A 15,095-nucleotide genomic window follows, 5' to 3' on the forward strand; every position below is an offset into this window, starting at 1 on the left:
CGCATGCAACGCAGCAAGACCGCATACTCGTAGCATCGTCAGTCACCCGCTCACGGCAAAGACAGTGAAATTGACAAGAAGAGCCGGGTAGCAGTTGCGCTCAGAAGGATAGCACGCTTTTCTGTACCTCTCTTTGTTTTAACTTTCTGAGCGTGTTTTTAATCCAAACATATCATATCTATATGTTTTTGGAATCAGGAACCGACAAGGAATAAGATGAAAGTGTTTTTAAATTGATTTCGAAAATTTAATTTTCATATTAATTTTTATATATTTAATTTTCAGAGCGTGTTTTTAATCCAAATATAACATATTTATATGTTTTTTGAATCAGCAAATGATGGAGAATAAGATGAATGTAAATTTGGATCGTTTTTAAAAAAAAATATTTTTTTTACAATTTTCAGATTTTTAATGACCAAAGTCATTAATTAATTTTTAAGCCACCAAGCTGAAATGCAATACCGAAGTCCGGGCTTCGTCGACGATTACTTGACCAAAATTTCAACCAATTTGGTTGAAAAATGAGGGCGTGACAGTGCCGCCTCAACTTTCACGAAAAGCCGGATATGACGTCATCAAAGACATTTATCAAAAAAATGAAAAAAACGTATGGGGATATCATACCCAGGAACTCTCATGTCAAATTTCATAAAGATCGGTCCAGTAGTTTAGTCTGAATCGCTCTACACACACACACAGACAGACACACACACACACGCACATACACCACGACCCTCGTCTCGATTCCCCCCTCTACGTTAAAACATTTAGTCAAAACTTGACTAAATGTAAAAAGGACTCTCGGAGCATGGACTTTTGAGTCAAAAATTAAAGAAGGCTCTATGAGCCGAAGTACATGTTTTGTCTATTGTCTTTTTTTTATTTTGAATTCCCTACGATCTATATTTTGATACAATTTTGGACCCTCTTTGTACGGAGAGAGTTGGCAATTGTTAATCACATTCTCTCATCTCATCGACTCTCCTTCGGCTCCTTGGTAACATGCGTTCCGTCTCTGCCAGGATTGGATACAGCAGCAGATAACCGGTAAATATGTAACAGGCATAAATGGCAAAATAGCTCGCCTCGCCTGATAATATATGAGACAACTGTTCTATTACAAAGTCTTTCTTGGGAGGCTTGGCTAATTTACTCGCTCGTTTTACACGGGGTTCCATCGTTGTCTTTTCTAATCGGAAAACCTTGCTCCTCAGTTTGTTGACCTTCTGCCGAAGTTCCGCTTCACGAGGGGATGGGGAGGATGACGACTTTGATGCTTTACATCCTATGTCCTCCAGGATCGCCTGAATGTCATCTAAAAAAGAAAACACACACACAAAACACACATAAAATAACATAACCATAACAAGTTACAACCTGGAAGAAATTAAAACATGTGTAATTCAATCACAAAATGAAAATAAACAATAGCGTAGGAAGGCAGGCCAGAAATGAAGTGTATTAGCAACTATGGATACGATGTGGAACAATGATGGAATTGACCTTGTTTGGTACTGAATGGGTGAGGCCATTAGAACTGTACCCACGGAATACGCGCTATATAAGCTTTATATTGATTGATTGATTGATTGATTAGGACAACAGTACCAGGTAAACTCCTCACACACCATGCCTCTTTCTTTCTTTGGTGTTTAACGTCGTTTTCAACCACGAAGCTTATATCGCGACGGGGAAGGGGGGGGGGGGGGGGGGGGAGATGGGAATAGAGCCACTTAATTGTTTCTTGTTACACCATGCCTCTAACAGGATATGTTTCCCATCATTACGTGTGGGAACTACAGGTACAATTTCATCCATCCATGCATCCGCCCTATACAGCTTCTTCTTCTTCTGCGTTCGTGGCCTGAAACTCCCACGTGCACTCATTTATTTGCACAAGTGGAATTTTATGTGTATGACCGTTTTTACCCCGCCATTTAGGCAGCCATACGCCGCTTTCGGAGGAAGCATGCGGGGTATTTTTGTGTTTCTAAAACCCACCGAACTCTGACATGGATTACAGGACCTTTTTCGTGCGTATTTGGTCTTGTGCTTGCGTGTACACATGAAGGGGGATAAGTCACTAACAGGTCTGCACATAAGTTGACCTGGGAGATCGGAAACATCTCCACACTTAACCCACCAGGCGGCCGCGACCGGGATTCGAACCCTCGACCTTCCGAGTTAATAGACCGACGTCTTACCACCCCGCCACAGCGCCCGTCACCCTATACAGCGATTATCAACTATGTAATGGATGAGTTTAAACATTTTTTGATGTCAGGGTGTTCTTCATGGTTAAAAATCTCTTACCTGGTTGAACAATTTGTGCATCAGGCGACAGGTCGGTGCTGGCTTCATTTGTAGCTACCCTTTGCGATGGTGGCTTCCTCCCACTAGCAACCTGCAAATTGCACAGCTCTTTAACTGACAAACTCACAACCAACACCCAGTCACAATGAAACATTTCTCCCAATTTCATGGCATTGGTCTTAGGCCACACACAAAAAGTGTATGTTTCTGGTAAGGCAAAACAAAAAATAATCTGTTTACGGTATCCGGACCGACCCTATTTTTTTCCCACCGGCCCTAGACTTTTTGGGGGCATTAAAAAATAAAATTAAAATATTCAGATGGCTAAAATACAAAACTAAAAAGCCGACCTACCGACGCTATTTTTGGGGGGGCTACGTTACCTTAAACAGACTTTTTTGTGACCTAACATGACTAAAGGTGGAGATTTTTTTTCTAAACTTTTTTTTTTTAAACCATCTTTTTAACTATTTCGTTGAAAAACAGGAAAACAATTGATTTTCGAATACCCCTTTTATTTTTGAAAATGAAAAAAAAAAAAAGTCTAGGGTCGTCGGGAAAACATAGGTAGGGTCAGGTGACCAGAAACATACAACTTTTTTGTTGTTGACGCCGACCCTATACCTTTTTTGCCATTTGGGGCTGTTTTTTTGCAAAATAAGTTCATCATATCATCATAATCAAGACGTCGATCCAAAATAAGTAACTTTTTTTTGTTGGCCTTATCATTTTTTTGCGCTAAATGCAAACAGGCATTATTTGATGGGAACAATGCTAACTTGTTTTCAATTCTTACATCAGCCTCAAACTTGTCATTACTCAACCTGCATTTAATAGTGTGCTTCTTTGGTTTGCAAAAACCTAAAACCAATAAATAAATAACCTTCGGTGGTGGATTGGGCACTGCAAACAATGTCGGGACAGCATTCCACACAAGTGATCCTCTCTGCAGGATTGTTTTACTGGTTGGCCTCAAAGTGATCAGTACAAAGCTTGAGACCTTGAACATCAGCTGGCTGCAGCTTTTCAAAGTCCTCTCGCCTTGTGAATTGCATCCATATTCTGCACCTAGTTTGACAATAAAAACAACAATGTTATTGTTAAACTAAGCAAAAAGGAAAGACAAAAAAAGCTAAATCAGATCTTCAGTCTAAATCTAACGCTCTGCCTGAACGCAAAACGGATGAGTGATGTACCTTTGTACTGTAGTTTTCCCGTAAGCAAGGTTTGATAAAGGTTTCGGCAAATATGCCCACGGGTTTGTCATCAAGTGTAAATTGTTGTTTTGTACTGACTGCTGACTCACACTCACAGTCGTAAGTACTCGCTGACGCTGTAGTCTACTGAGTGAGTTGACTCGAGCCATTGCATTCTCATTCTGAAGAAGGTAAACCTGATGAAATAATCACTGCACAACCCACCTTTTTTCTTCTGTAGGGAACTTGTGGAAAGTTTTCCCGAAGCAGCTCTGTTTGTAACGGGCGTTCTTGCAACAAAAAGCCGAACACAATTTACCACCACCTCGCACACGATCGGTACCTACGCGATCCGCCATTTTGTTTTCGCCGCCAGCATGTGACTAGGGACGATAACCCACAAACACTTTTTCGCATTTTCTTCGCAAGTTCCACGTCTTCCTTATGTACAGTGTTTGCAAGTACTAAGCCTCATACTGATTGATTGATACTACTAGAGCTTCGTCACTTGAAGCATTACAAGCAAAACAACACAGCACAGACAATCAGATGAAAGCTTATTTTCGCTATATTACTAGTTTTTTTACGTACCGTATTTGAAGCATGTTTCTTTGAAATGTCGGGAACATATCCTCGCATTCTTCGGGTTGAAAAGCTTGTCAGCACGGTTGATTTTGTGGAAGAGCAGCTCTCCATTCGGCATCCGCTTTTCCGTTTGGTATACCATGGAAAGTTATAAGCGTTGAAGATCTTAGTGAGCTCACGCTGCATCCAGGCATACAACAATTTGCACCGGGCATCTTGAAATCATGGTTCACTTCTCTGGCATCATCGAAAAATGGCGAAACGGAAGTGACTTTTTTCGGAATGCAGCTTTCTTCCGGTTGTCAGCACTTACCGCGAGCGCAGCGAGTTGGCGATTGATCCAGTCAATACACAACTATGCGCCGGCATAGACCACTGATCTAACAAGAAAAATGTTCATTCAAAATGAACAGCGTCGATGCAATGTCCACCAAAGATTTATTTTGGGAAGTGTTAAAGGTTAGGGTCAAAAGTTAATGAATTGCATGTTGTGCTGGATATAGGCCTATATAAATTGTTTATTTCAGTCAATGCTTGATCAAACAGCCACAAGAAAAAAAAACTTTTTAATTAAAAAATAGAGCTTGTTTGAAACAGGTAGAAAGGAAGAGTTGATATTGCAATATCTGTACGTGGGAATGTGGTGAAAAAGAGTGCTAAAAGTAGTAAGTCAGTCTCAGATCCATTTCAAATATTTATTGCAGAAAAACAAAATACAAATTACAAAAAAACACAGAACCATTACCAGGTGTCCTAGGAATGTTTGAAAACAATAGTTTTAATTTTACACTGTAAATACAGGAATCAGAATTAAACACCTCAAACTGATTGGCACATGCATAATGAATCACCTGGAATTGCAACAGGGAGATACTGAAGTAATTGGAAACAAACATCTGAAATTGACAGAGAAACAATTGAAAATATAGTACCAGTTGACATGAGCGTACAATATTTTAATGGAAGTGCAATTTTAGCACGAAGCATCCGCACGAGGATGCACTAACAATTACATAGTGCCACAAAATGTGTACGGACATTTCACAACCGTGCATTATTAGCACAGAACACATACATGGGGGCGCACAAAACATTATTGTGACAATAATTTACACGAAACATTTCACATAAGTACATTTTTATGCATGGTGCATCTACTACAGGAGGGTGCTCCAACAATGATGCATAGTGCCAACATTTAGCGCAAACTTTTCACAAAAGTGCATTATTACCACAAAGCGCATACAGCGATTATATAGTAGCAAGTTGCACTAAACATTTGAACAAATGCATTTTGTTCAAATGTTAACAGCACAAACATTTAGCGCAAACTTTTCACAAAAGTGCATTATTACCACAAAGCGCATACAGCGATTATATAGTAGCAAGTTGCACTAAACATTTGAACAAAATGCATTTTGTTCAAATGTTAACAGCACAGCACCAAGTTTTGCATAAGTGCACAACAGCACTGACCATTTCACAAAAGTGCATAACAGATGTGACAATTTTACAAAAGTGCATTGACCATTTCAGGCAGATGGCTAACATGCAGATTTCGCTTTTGTCTGTCTTTCTTTGAAAAGTAGGCATGTTCAAGATCGATGAAGTCATGAGCAATTGGGTTAGATGACAGAAAAGATTCAAAAACGTCAGATTCAGTTAGATGACAGAAAAGATTCAAAAACGTCAGATTCAGTGTTTTGGGCACTGTTGAACAGGAACATTCTCTCCTGTTCAACAAATGTGGGTTCAATTCAAAAGCAACATTGTCACAGATAGGCTAGTGTTACATTTCTGTAAAGTTTCAAAAACATCTTCCATGTGTTGGTTACTGTTGAACAGAGGCATATTTTCCTGTTCAAAAAAGTCTGACACAAATTTTCGTAGTTGTGGGTTAAGGTTCGATCTATACCGGCCGTCATTCAAACGAGTCGTAGAACCGTCATTGTCACAGATAGTGTTACATTTCTGTTTTACATTCAAACGAGTCGTTGAAGTAGTAGTACATTTGCGTTTGGTTGTTTTTTCTTTTAGATTCCTGTCACTCATACTAGCAGTATTGATTGAGGTACATAAATCTGTTGATGTACAGGGATGACTTGTTTGTAATGAATCCTTGTTTCCTCCACATTGAGTTTGCATTGCAGTTGGACAGAAATGAACAGGTGTTAATTGATAAACACATTGATAATGGCTTTTGAGAAAATCAATCAATTCTGCAAAGGAATTAACTTGATGACATCAAAACTGCAGCGCCATTTGAAGAATGGTTACCATTTCTGTTTCTTTGATGGGAACTGATGATCAAACAAATAAAAACTTTGACTATCCAAGTTACCATGAATGGCAATAGTTGACTCCTGAAAAGTAGCAAGGATATAATTTGAGACGATAAACGCCTGATGCAATACCTCCTCAAGGTCAGTCAACTCAAAACCTTCATCATTCGCAACATCAGTAGGCAACACAGCGGGATTCGTATGTCCAGAAATCATGTCGAAAAAATATTCCATTTCAAAAGCATGTCCAACCACAGTTGTTGGCAAGTGTTCGTGTCCGAGGTAGCCTTCAGTGTGTGTATATGTATTCATGTGACAGAGAGCGTGACCTCATTCTTCAATCCTCTCTCTCTCTTCTTTCTCATTCGAACGCACACACGCAAGAACGTAGCCGCTACGCACGCATGCACGCGCACACACACACACACACACACACACACACACACACCCCGCTGACGCACAAACCACGCACTCACACACTGACTGTCGGCAAGCATCTCTTTTTGTTATATTTAGTCAAGTTTTGACTAAATATTTTAACATCGAGGGGGAATCGAAACGAGGGTCGTGGTGTATGTGCGTGTGTGTGTGTGTGTGTCTGTGTGTGTGTGTGTGTGTGTAGAGCGATTCAGACTAAACTACTGGACCGATCTTTATGAAATTTGACATGAGAGTTCCTGGGTATGAAATCCCCGAACGTTTTTTTCATTTTTTTGATAAATGTCTTTGATGACGTCATATCCGGCTTTTCGTGAAAGTTGAGGCGGCACTGTCACGCCCTCATTTTTCAACCAAATTGGTTGAAATTTTGGTCAAGTAATCTTCGACGAAGCCCGGGGTTCGGTATTGCATTTCAGCTTGGTGGCTTAAAAATTAATTAATGGCTTTGGTCATTAAAAATCTGAAAATTGTAAAAAAAAATAACAATTTATAAAACGATCCAAATTTACGTTTATTTTATTCTCCATCATTTGCTGATTCCAAAAACATATAAATATGTTATATTCGGATTAAAAACAAGCTCTGAAAATTAAATATATAAAAATTATTATCAAAATGTTTTTTTCGAAATCAATTTAAAAACACTTTCATCTTATTCCTTGTCGGTTCCTGATTCCAAAAACATATACATATGATAATTATGTTTGGATTAAAAACACGCTCAGAAAGTTAAAACGAAGAGAGGTACAGAAAAGCGTGCTATCCTTCTCAGCGCAAGTACTACCCCGCTCTTCTTGTCAATTTCACTGCCTTTGCCGTGCGCGGTGGACTGACGATGCTACTGTCTTGCTGCGTTGCATTGCGTTCAGTTTCATTCTGTGAGTTCGACAGCTACTTGACTAAATATTGTATTTTCGCCTTACGCGACTTGTTTTCTTTACCTTTGTTTATTGTGTTTTCGATATTTGTGTTTATTTTTTGCTTGACTTATCTGTTTTATTTTAATGTTTGCTATCCACATCGTGTGATAAATGTTTCTTCTCAGTCTCCGAGTCAGTTTAGTTTCTGCACGCCGCTTTGGTACTCCTTGTTTTTCTAACTGGTGTATTGTGCGCGATTTGCGGATTTATTTTTATTCCTTTCATATGCTGTTGAAGTGTTGTGGGTGTTATTGTCTGTATATGTTGCGTCTGTGTATGCCTACAAGAATTTGCATTCGCTCTCTGCCAGTACAAGTCCAAACTTTATTGGGTGTAATGTGCCTGTGGTCTGCTGGCAGTCGAGCACAGATAGTTTTCAAACATTCCTCCAGTGAGCCGCCTCGCGCTGCGACCTGAGTAAAGCGCTTCTTTGGTCTCTGGCAACGTTGAACTGCGCTGATATGCCCAGCGACGTGCGGACAAAGTGATCGCTGTATTCACCCTCTCTGGATAACTTGCACATGTCAAAACAGTTGCAGAAACACAAATCTCAAAACTGTTAGGCTTTTTCTCTTTTTATATTTAGTCAAGTTTTGACTAAATATTTTAACGTAGAGGGGGGAATCGAGACGAGGGTCGTGGTGTATGTGTGTGTGTGTGTGTGTGTGTGTGTGTGTGTGTGTGTGTGTGTCTGTCTGTCTGTCTGTGTGTGTGTGTAGAGCGATTCAGACCAAACTACTGGACCGATCTTTATGAAATTTGACATGAGAGTTCCTGGGATTGATATCCCCGAACGTTTTTTCATTTTTTTGATAAATGTCTTTGATGACGTCATATCCGGCTTTTCGTGAAAGTTGAGGCGGCACTGTCACGCCCTCATTTTTCAACCAAATTGGTTCAAATTTTGGTCACGTAATCTTCGACGAAGCCCGGACTTCGGTATTGCATTTCAGCGTGGTGGCTTAAAAATTAATTAATGACTTTGGTCATTAAAAATCGGAAAATTGTAAAAAAAAAATAAAATTTATAAAACGATCCAAATTTACGTTTATCTTATTCTCCATCATTTGCTGATTCCAAAAACATATAAATATGTTATATTCGGATTAAAAACAAGCTCTGAAAATTAAATATATAAAAATTATTATCAAAATTAAATTGTCCAAATCAATTTAAAAACACTTTCATCTTATTCCTTGTCGGTTCCTGATTCCAAAAACATATAGATATGATATGTTTGGATTAAAAACACGCTCAGAAAGTTAAAACAAAGAGAGGTACAGAAAAGCGTGCTATCCTTGAGGGCCCCAAAGGGGGGGGTATCATCACGATCACGGGAAGGGAAATTTTAGCTTTCACGATCACAGTTACCTTGATTTTTGTTTTCACGATCACGAACACCAGTGGCAAATCACGGTCACGGTAAAAGTTGCATGTACAGAAAGCACGTGTCAAAGTAAACACAACAACACAGTAATTCGCCCCTCTGCATCTATTGTTTATTCAACACAAAGTGAGAACTGTTGCACTTTCTTCTTATTATTTTTTTAATTCTCTTTCATACACACATAGAAATACATATCATGATTTGTAATCAGTAACAAGAATGTTGTTTTCATTGTTTTCTCTCTCTCTCTCTCTCTCTCTCTCTCTCTCTCTCTCTCTCTCTCTCTCTCTCTCTCTCTCTCTCTCTCTCTCTCTCTCTCTCTCTCTCTCTCCACTCATACACTGACATTCAACTCCCACACCCTCACCGTCTCACACACATGAATATATACTTGCACAATTTCACATTTCCAGAGCTAAATCTTGTAAACCTATTTTCTCAAAAACTATTGGGTGGATAGAAATTAAAGTACATGTATGTGTGATGGGTTCTTTATTTTCAACTTTGCCATACAATTTGAGGTACACCATCGCCTGGTTTCATGGCCTTGAAAAACAAACAGGAATGCTACAGGCCAAAAATGGTTTTACCCGAAAGAAGCGCGCAGTGCCAGTGGCGAAGCCACAAGCCTGAGCCTGCGAAGCAGGCGAGCCAACTAGGGGGGTCCGGGGGCATGCCCCCCCGAATTTTTTTTCAAAAAACGGTTAAAATCTGTGCAATCTGGTGCATTCTGGGCATCATTTTCAGGGCTGTAATAGTGTTGTGATCTTGTTAAAAATCCCATTTTAGCCTCCCCCCACCACCATTCAACACACCTCCAAACTGGTGAAAACAACACTACTGTGCGCTGGTTCATTCAGACCGGCGCCCGGTCGCGTTGCGCGATATTCACACGGATCGTTTTTGCGGAAATTTTTCAACTTCACCGGAATAAATTTGACTTTACCGGATTTTAAAAACGGCTTTATCGAATTTTCGGCAATTACCGGAAAAGTAGCATGCCTGACAAAATCCCCAACGAACATGACTTTGATCGTCTTTGACATGAGGATCAAGTGACCCAAACTGGCACGTCTCCCCGCCATTGTTTCTGAATTTAACCCATTGTTGATATTAAAGTTTACAGGCGCTAAAATAAATCCAAGCTTAATGCAAAGAAGCGACAATTAGAATCTATGCCAAGCGTGTCCACGTTGCTGGGATGAAAAAACACATTTCTAGTTTCGGTTTTGGCTACACGCAGACTCGATCTCGAGCCAGTCGAGGTCACACTGAGCGAGTGACAGCCGGACGTGGCAATGTCGACAATGTCAATGATCTCACTCAAACTCAAAGATCTTGAACAAATTTCAAGATCTTTGCCTATATTCAGAACAGTCATAGAGCAACATAAATCAACATACCTTGATATTTCGTCTTCGGAAAGACCGACCCGTAGAAGGAAGGCATTCTCGCCGCCTGCTTTGGTCTGGCTTGAATCCACAAAATATAACAGAAGTTCGATGACAGTACCGCTGCACGCCATTTTTGATCTTCGAATTCGAATTTGACTGAATGCACTCAAAACTTTTGCACGAAGCCCTTCCATTGGATGAAGTTTGGCAGACTTTTGCAATTTGCCTTCTGATTGGATCTCTGTCAAAATCATATTTCTGAATGTGTTGTTGCTTCCCTTCAATCGGGATTGGCTCCTTGACGAATAGAGGATCATAGAGTGATACAGCTGTGAAAAATGTACGTTGAAAATAAAATGCTTTGCAATAATGCCCATCACGATCACGAAAACAAATGACGATCACGATCACGAGACTTGATTTTTTTGTCATCACGGATCACGGGCAAAGTCCCATCATGATCACAGAAATGGAAATTTCGGCAATCACGGTCACAGAAAGGTCAAAAAACGCCAATCACGATCACGATTTTAAACCCTTTGGGGCCCTCATCCTTCTTAGCGCAACTACTACCCCGCTCTTCTTGTCAATTTCACTGCCTTTGCCATGAGCGGTGGCCTGACGATGCTACGAGTAAAATGGCATTGCGTTCAGTTTCATTCTGTGAGTTCGACAGCTACTTGACTAAATATTGTATTTTCGCCTTACGCGACTTGTTTTCACTTTTGGCAGCGTTCACTCTAAATGTGCTGCCTAAAACGGACTCGTTTCTGTCCACAGCCAAAGCTTTCACACAAAATTTGCTATGACAGCTAAGACCGCATTTGTTACATTTTAGCAGTGTTGACCCCAAGTTTCTACTTCAAACAAAAAATCAATAGCAAAATCTCAAAGTATGTGCGAGTCCCCTAAAATATGGACCACCTTCAACAAATCGAAGAAAAAGAAGCTAAAGGCTTTTTTCATTAATTCATTAAGAAGCTTGCTGGAAATAACCTATTACTAGCCCTCGAGATCAGTTTAAAAAAAAAATAACAAAAAGTCTTCTTTTCGTGCAAGTTGATAATTTTACTTATTTTCACTCTGTTTTTGATAAGCTTCTTTAGTTTCCTGGTGTTCTTCAAATAATGCTCTCATCAACCCGAAACAGATCAATCTAAAGCATATTTGAATTAGTCTGATCCAGACATGGCCTGACCAAACAGATCTGAGGACCAAAATGTGGGGAGCACTGGAGGACCTGGAAAGAACGTCCATGTTCATGGCATCCTCCAGATTCCGAGTCTGACACAACCGTCGTACGAAGAAGAAGAAGAATTAGTCTGACTTGTACACTAAGTTGTATCATGCTATTTTGAAGTATAGGGGGCTTTTTTTACAGTGATTCGTGAAGGCCGCTTCACTGGTCCATATTAGGCGCCCAGGCTCCTAATATGTACCATTTGTGATTTTGTATGTATTTAATTTTTGCTGAATGTCTATCAAAGCTATTTCACTCTAATTAGGCCTAACGGCTAACCTAAGAGAGAAGGACTACCAAACACAAAATAAAACTTCTTCGCAAGAAAACAAGCTAGTTATCAGCATGAAACAAAAAGTGGTCCATATTAGGAGCCCTTCCTAACTGTCTGTGTCTGCGTCGAAGATGTTACCGTGAATGTGTTTTTAAAAGACATTTGTCAGGGCGGCATTCAAACCACACGCACCAGACACGAACCGACGAACAAAATACTTCTGACAACTTAAATGTAAAATCAACAAGAGTGTAGCAGGGACCTATATTAATATAGGTCTATGAGTGTAGTAAGATTCCAAAGTTGTATTCAGACCAAAACAACAATCATAAAACATACATGGGATCTTTCAAATGTGTGTGTGTGTGTGTGTGTGTGTGTGCGCGCGCGCGCGCGTGTGTGTGTGTGTGTGTGTGTGTGTGTGTGTGTGTGTGTGATGATAATTAGTTTTAACGTCCTCTTAGAACTGCAACTGGCTTTAGGACAGGTAGAGTTAATATGCTTTATGTGGGGACAAGACACTGAACAAACATGCAACCAGAGAACACATATGGTCGTGTTATAATCATATCTGGAAGTCTGTTGCGATGTTTCAAAATGGGGATGGAAGTGAAGATTGTGTACGCGGAATATGGTTGGACTGGAGCGGTTTTGTAGGCTTATTTTTTTAATTTTTGTTATGTGGAATATTGTTATATTTGTGGCTGAATAGGTAAGTAAGGTAAGTCTGTTTGTCTGTCTGTCTGTAAAACATTACATTTTAAACGGCAGAAATTAATATGTAAACCGCGGAGAGCACAGTTGTGGTTCGCGCTATATAAGCTCCCCATAATAATAATAATAATAATAATTAAAAGTGTGTGTGTGTAAAGCCGAGCGGTGGTAGCTTCACGTAGATATGGGGGAAGGGCTCCTAATATGGACCGGCTCCCAATAATTATGGACCCCCTCCTGTTCTGAAAAACTAACGGTGCTAGAGCGCTCAAAAAAGTTTTGTTCGCTGTATTCAACCTCTCTGGATAACTCGCACATGTCAAAACAGTTGCAGAAACACAAATCTCAAAACCGTTAGGCTTTTTCTAATTTTTTTCATTCAGTTTGGCAGCGTTCACTCTAAATTTGCCGCCTAAAACGGACTCAGTCGTTTCTCAGTGTCCACAGCCAAAGCTTTTATCACACAAAAATTACCATATATGACAGCTAAGACCGCATTTGTTACATTTTAGCAGTGTTGACCCCGAGTTTCTACTGCAAACAAAAAATAATGGCAAAATCTCAAAGTATGTGCGAGTCCCCTAATATGGACCACCTTCAACAAATTGAAGAAAAAAAAGCTAAAAGCTATTCTCATTAATTCATTAAGAAGCTTGCTGGAAATAACCTATAACTAGTCTTCGAGATTTAAAAAAAAAAGTCTTCTTTTCGTGGAAGTTGATAATTTCACTTATTTTTACTCTGTTTTTGATAAGCTTCTTTAGTTTCCTGGTGTTCTTCAAATAATGCTCTCATCAACCCGAAACAGATCAATCTAAAGCATATTAAAATTAGTCTGACTTGTACACTGAGCTGTATCATGTTATTTTGAAGTATAGGGGGCTTTTTACAGTGATTTGTGAAGGCCGCTTCACTGGTCCATATTAGGCGCCCAGGCTCCTATTATGGACCATTTGTGATTTTGACTGTATTTAATTTTTGCTGAATGTCTATCAAAGCTATTTCACTCTAATTAGGCCTAACGGTTAACCTAAGAGAGATAGGCCTTGATCGTGAAAAGTAGGATGTGCGCCGAAATGGCTGCGATCTGCTGGCCGATGTGAATGCTTGATGTATTGTGTAAAAAAAATTCCACCTCACACGGCATAATTAAATCCATGCGCCTTGAATATGTGCGCGATATAAATTGCATAATTATTATTTTTTTTAAATCCCTGCGCTTAGAACTGTACCCACGGAATACGCGCGATATAAGCCTCATATTGATTGAGAGAAGGACTACCAAACACAAAATAAAACTCTTCACAAGAAAACAAGCAAGTTATCAGCATGAAACAAAAAGTGGTCCATATTAGGAGCCCTTCCTAATTAACTGTCTGTGTCTGCGTCGAAGATGTTACTGTGAATGTGTTTTTAAAAGACACTTATCAGGACGGCATTCAAACCACACGCACCAGACCGACTAAATGTAACAAACAAGTCGCGTAAGGCGAAAATACAACATTTAGTCAAGCTGTCGAACTCACAGAATGAAACTGAACGCAATGCAATTTTTCAACAAGACCGTATACTCGTAGCATCGTCAGTCCACCGCTCATGGCAAAGGCAGTGAAATTGACAAGAAGAGCGGGGTAGTAGTTGCGCTGAGAAGGACAGCACGCTTTTCTGTACCTCTCTTCGTTTTAACTTTCTGAGCGTGTTTTTAATCCAAACATGTCATATCTATATGTTTTTGGAATCAGGAACCGACAAGGAATGAGATGAAAGTGTTTTTAAATTGATTTCGAAAATTTAACTTTGATCATAATTTTAATTTTTTTAATTTTCAGAGCTTGTTTTTAATCCAAATACAACATATTTATATGTTTTCGGAGTCAGAAAATGATGAAGAATAAGATGAACGTAAATTTGGATCATTTTATATAAAAAAAGTTTTTTTACAATTTTTAGATTTTTAATGACCAAAGTCATGAATTAATTTTTAAGCCACCAAGCTGAAATGCAATACCAAAGTCCGGCCTTCGTCGAAGATTGCTTGGCCAAAATTTCAATCAATTTGATTGAAAAATGAGGGTGTGACAGTGCCGCCTCAACTTTTACAAAAAGCCGGATATGACGTCATCAAAGACATTTATCGAAAAAATGAAAAAAAACATCCGGGGATATCATACCCAGGAACTCTCATGTCAAATTTCATAAAGATCGGTCCAGTAGTTTACTCTGAATCGCTCTACACACACACACACACACACACACACACACACACACACACACACACACACACACACACACACATACACCACGACCCTCGTCTCGATTCCCCCTCTATGTTAAAACATTTAGTCA

General features: G+C 39.5%; 2 protein-coding genes and 1 long non-coding RNA gene across 3 annotated transcripts in view; all 3 read right to left on the minus strand.

The window, feature by feature from the left end:
* Positions 1 to 15,095, minus strand: part of LOC138949527 (DNA (cytosine-5)-methyltransferase 1-like) — a 350,084-nt gene that overhangs the window by 24,852 nt on the left and 310,137 nt on the right. The window lies entirely within an intron of this gene.
* Positions 399 to 3,977, minus strand: LOC138949491 (uncharacterized). Its single transcript, XR_011450297.1, has 4 exons — positions 3,738 to 3,977; positions 3,200 to 3,384; positions 2,317 to 2,407; positions 399 to 1,318 (listed from the first exon to the last, which is right to left on the minus strand). It is a non-coding gene; the product is annotated as an uncharacterized lncRNA (long non-coding RNA).
* LOC138948347 (multiple epidermal growth factor-like domains protein 10) overlaps positions 13,162 to 15,095 on the minus strand; it is a gene marked incomplete at its 5' end in the record, with an annotated part of 269,682 nt that continues 267,748 nt past the window's right edge. Inside the window, 1 exon segment of the mRNA XM_070319878.1 lies at positions 13,162 to 13,202. Coding sequence (XP_070175979.1) covers positions 13,162 to 13,202 — 41 coding nt within the window.

This window comes from Littorina saxatilis, linkage group LG15 (genome assembly GCF_037325665.1).
Source record: "Littorina saxatilis isolate snail1 linkage group LG15, US_GU_Lsax_2.0, whole genome shotgun sequence".
In the NCBI taxonomy this organism is placed as follows: domain Eukaryota; kingdom Metazoa; phylum Mollusca; class Gastropoda; order Littorinimorpha; family Littorinidae; genus Littorina; species Littorina saxatilis.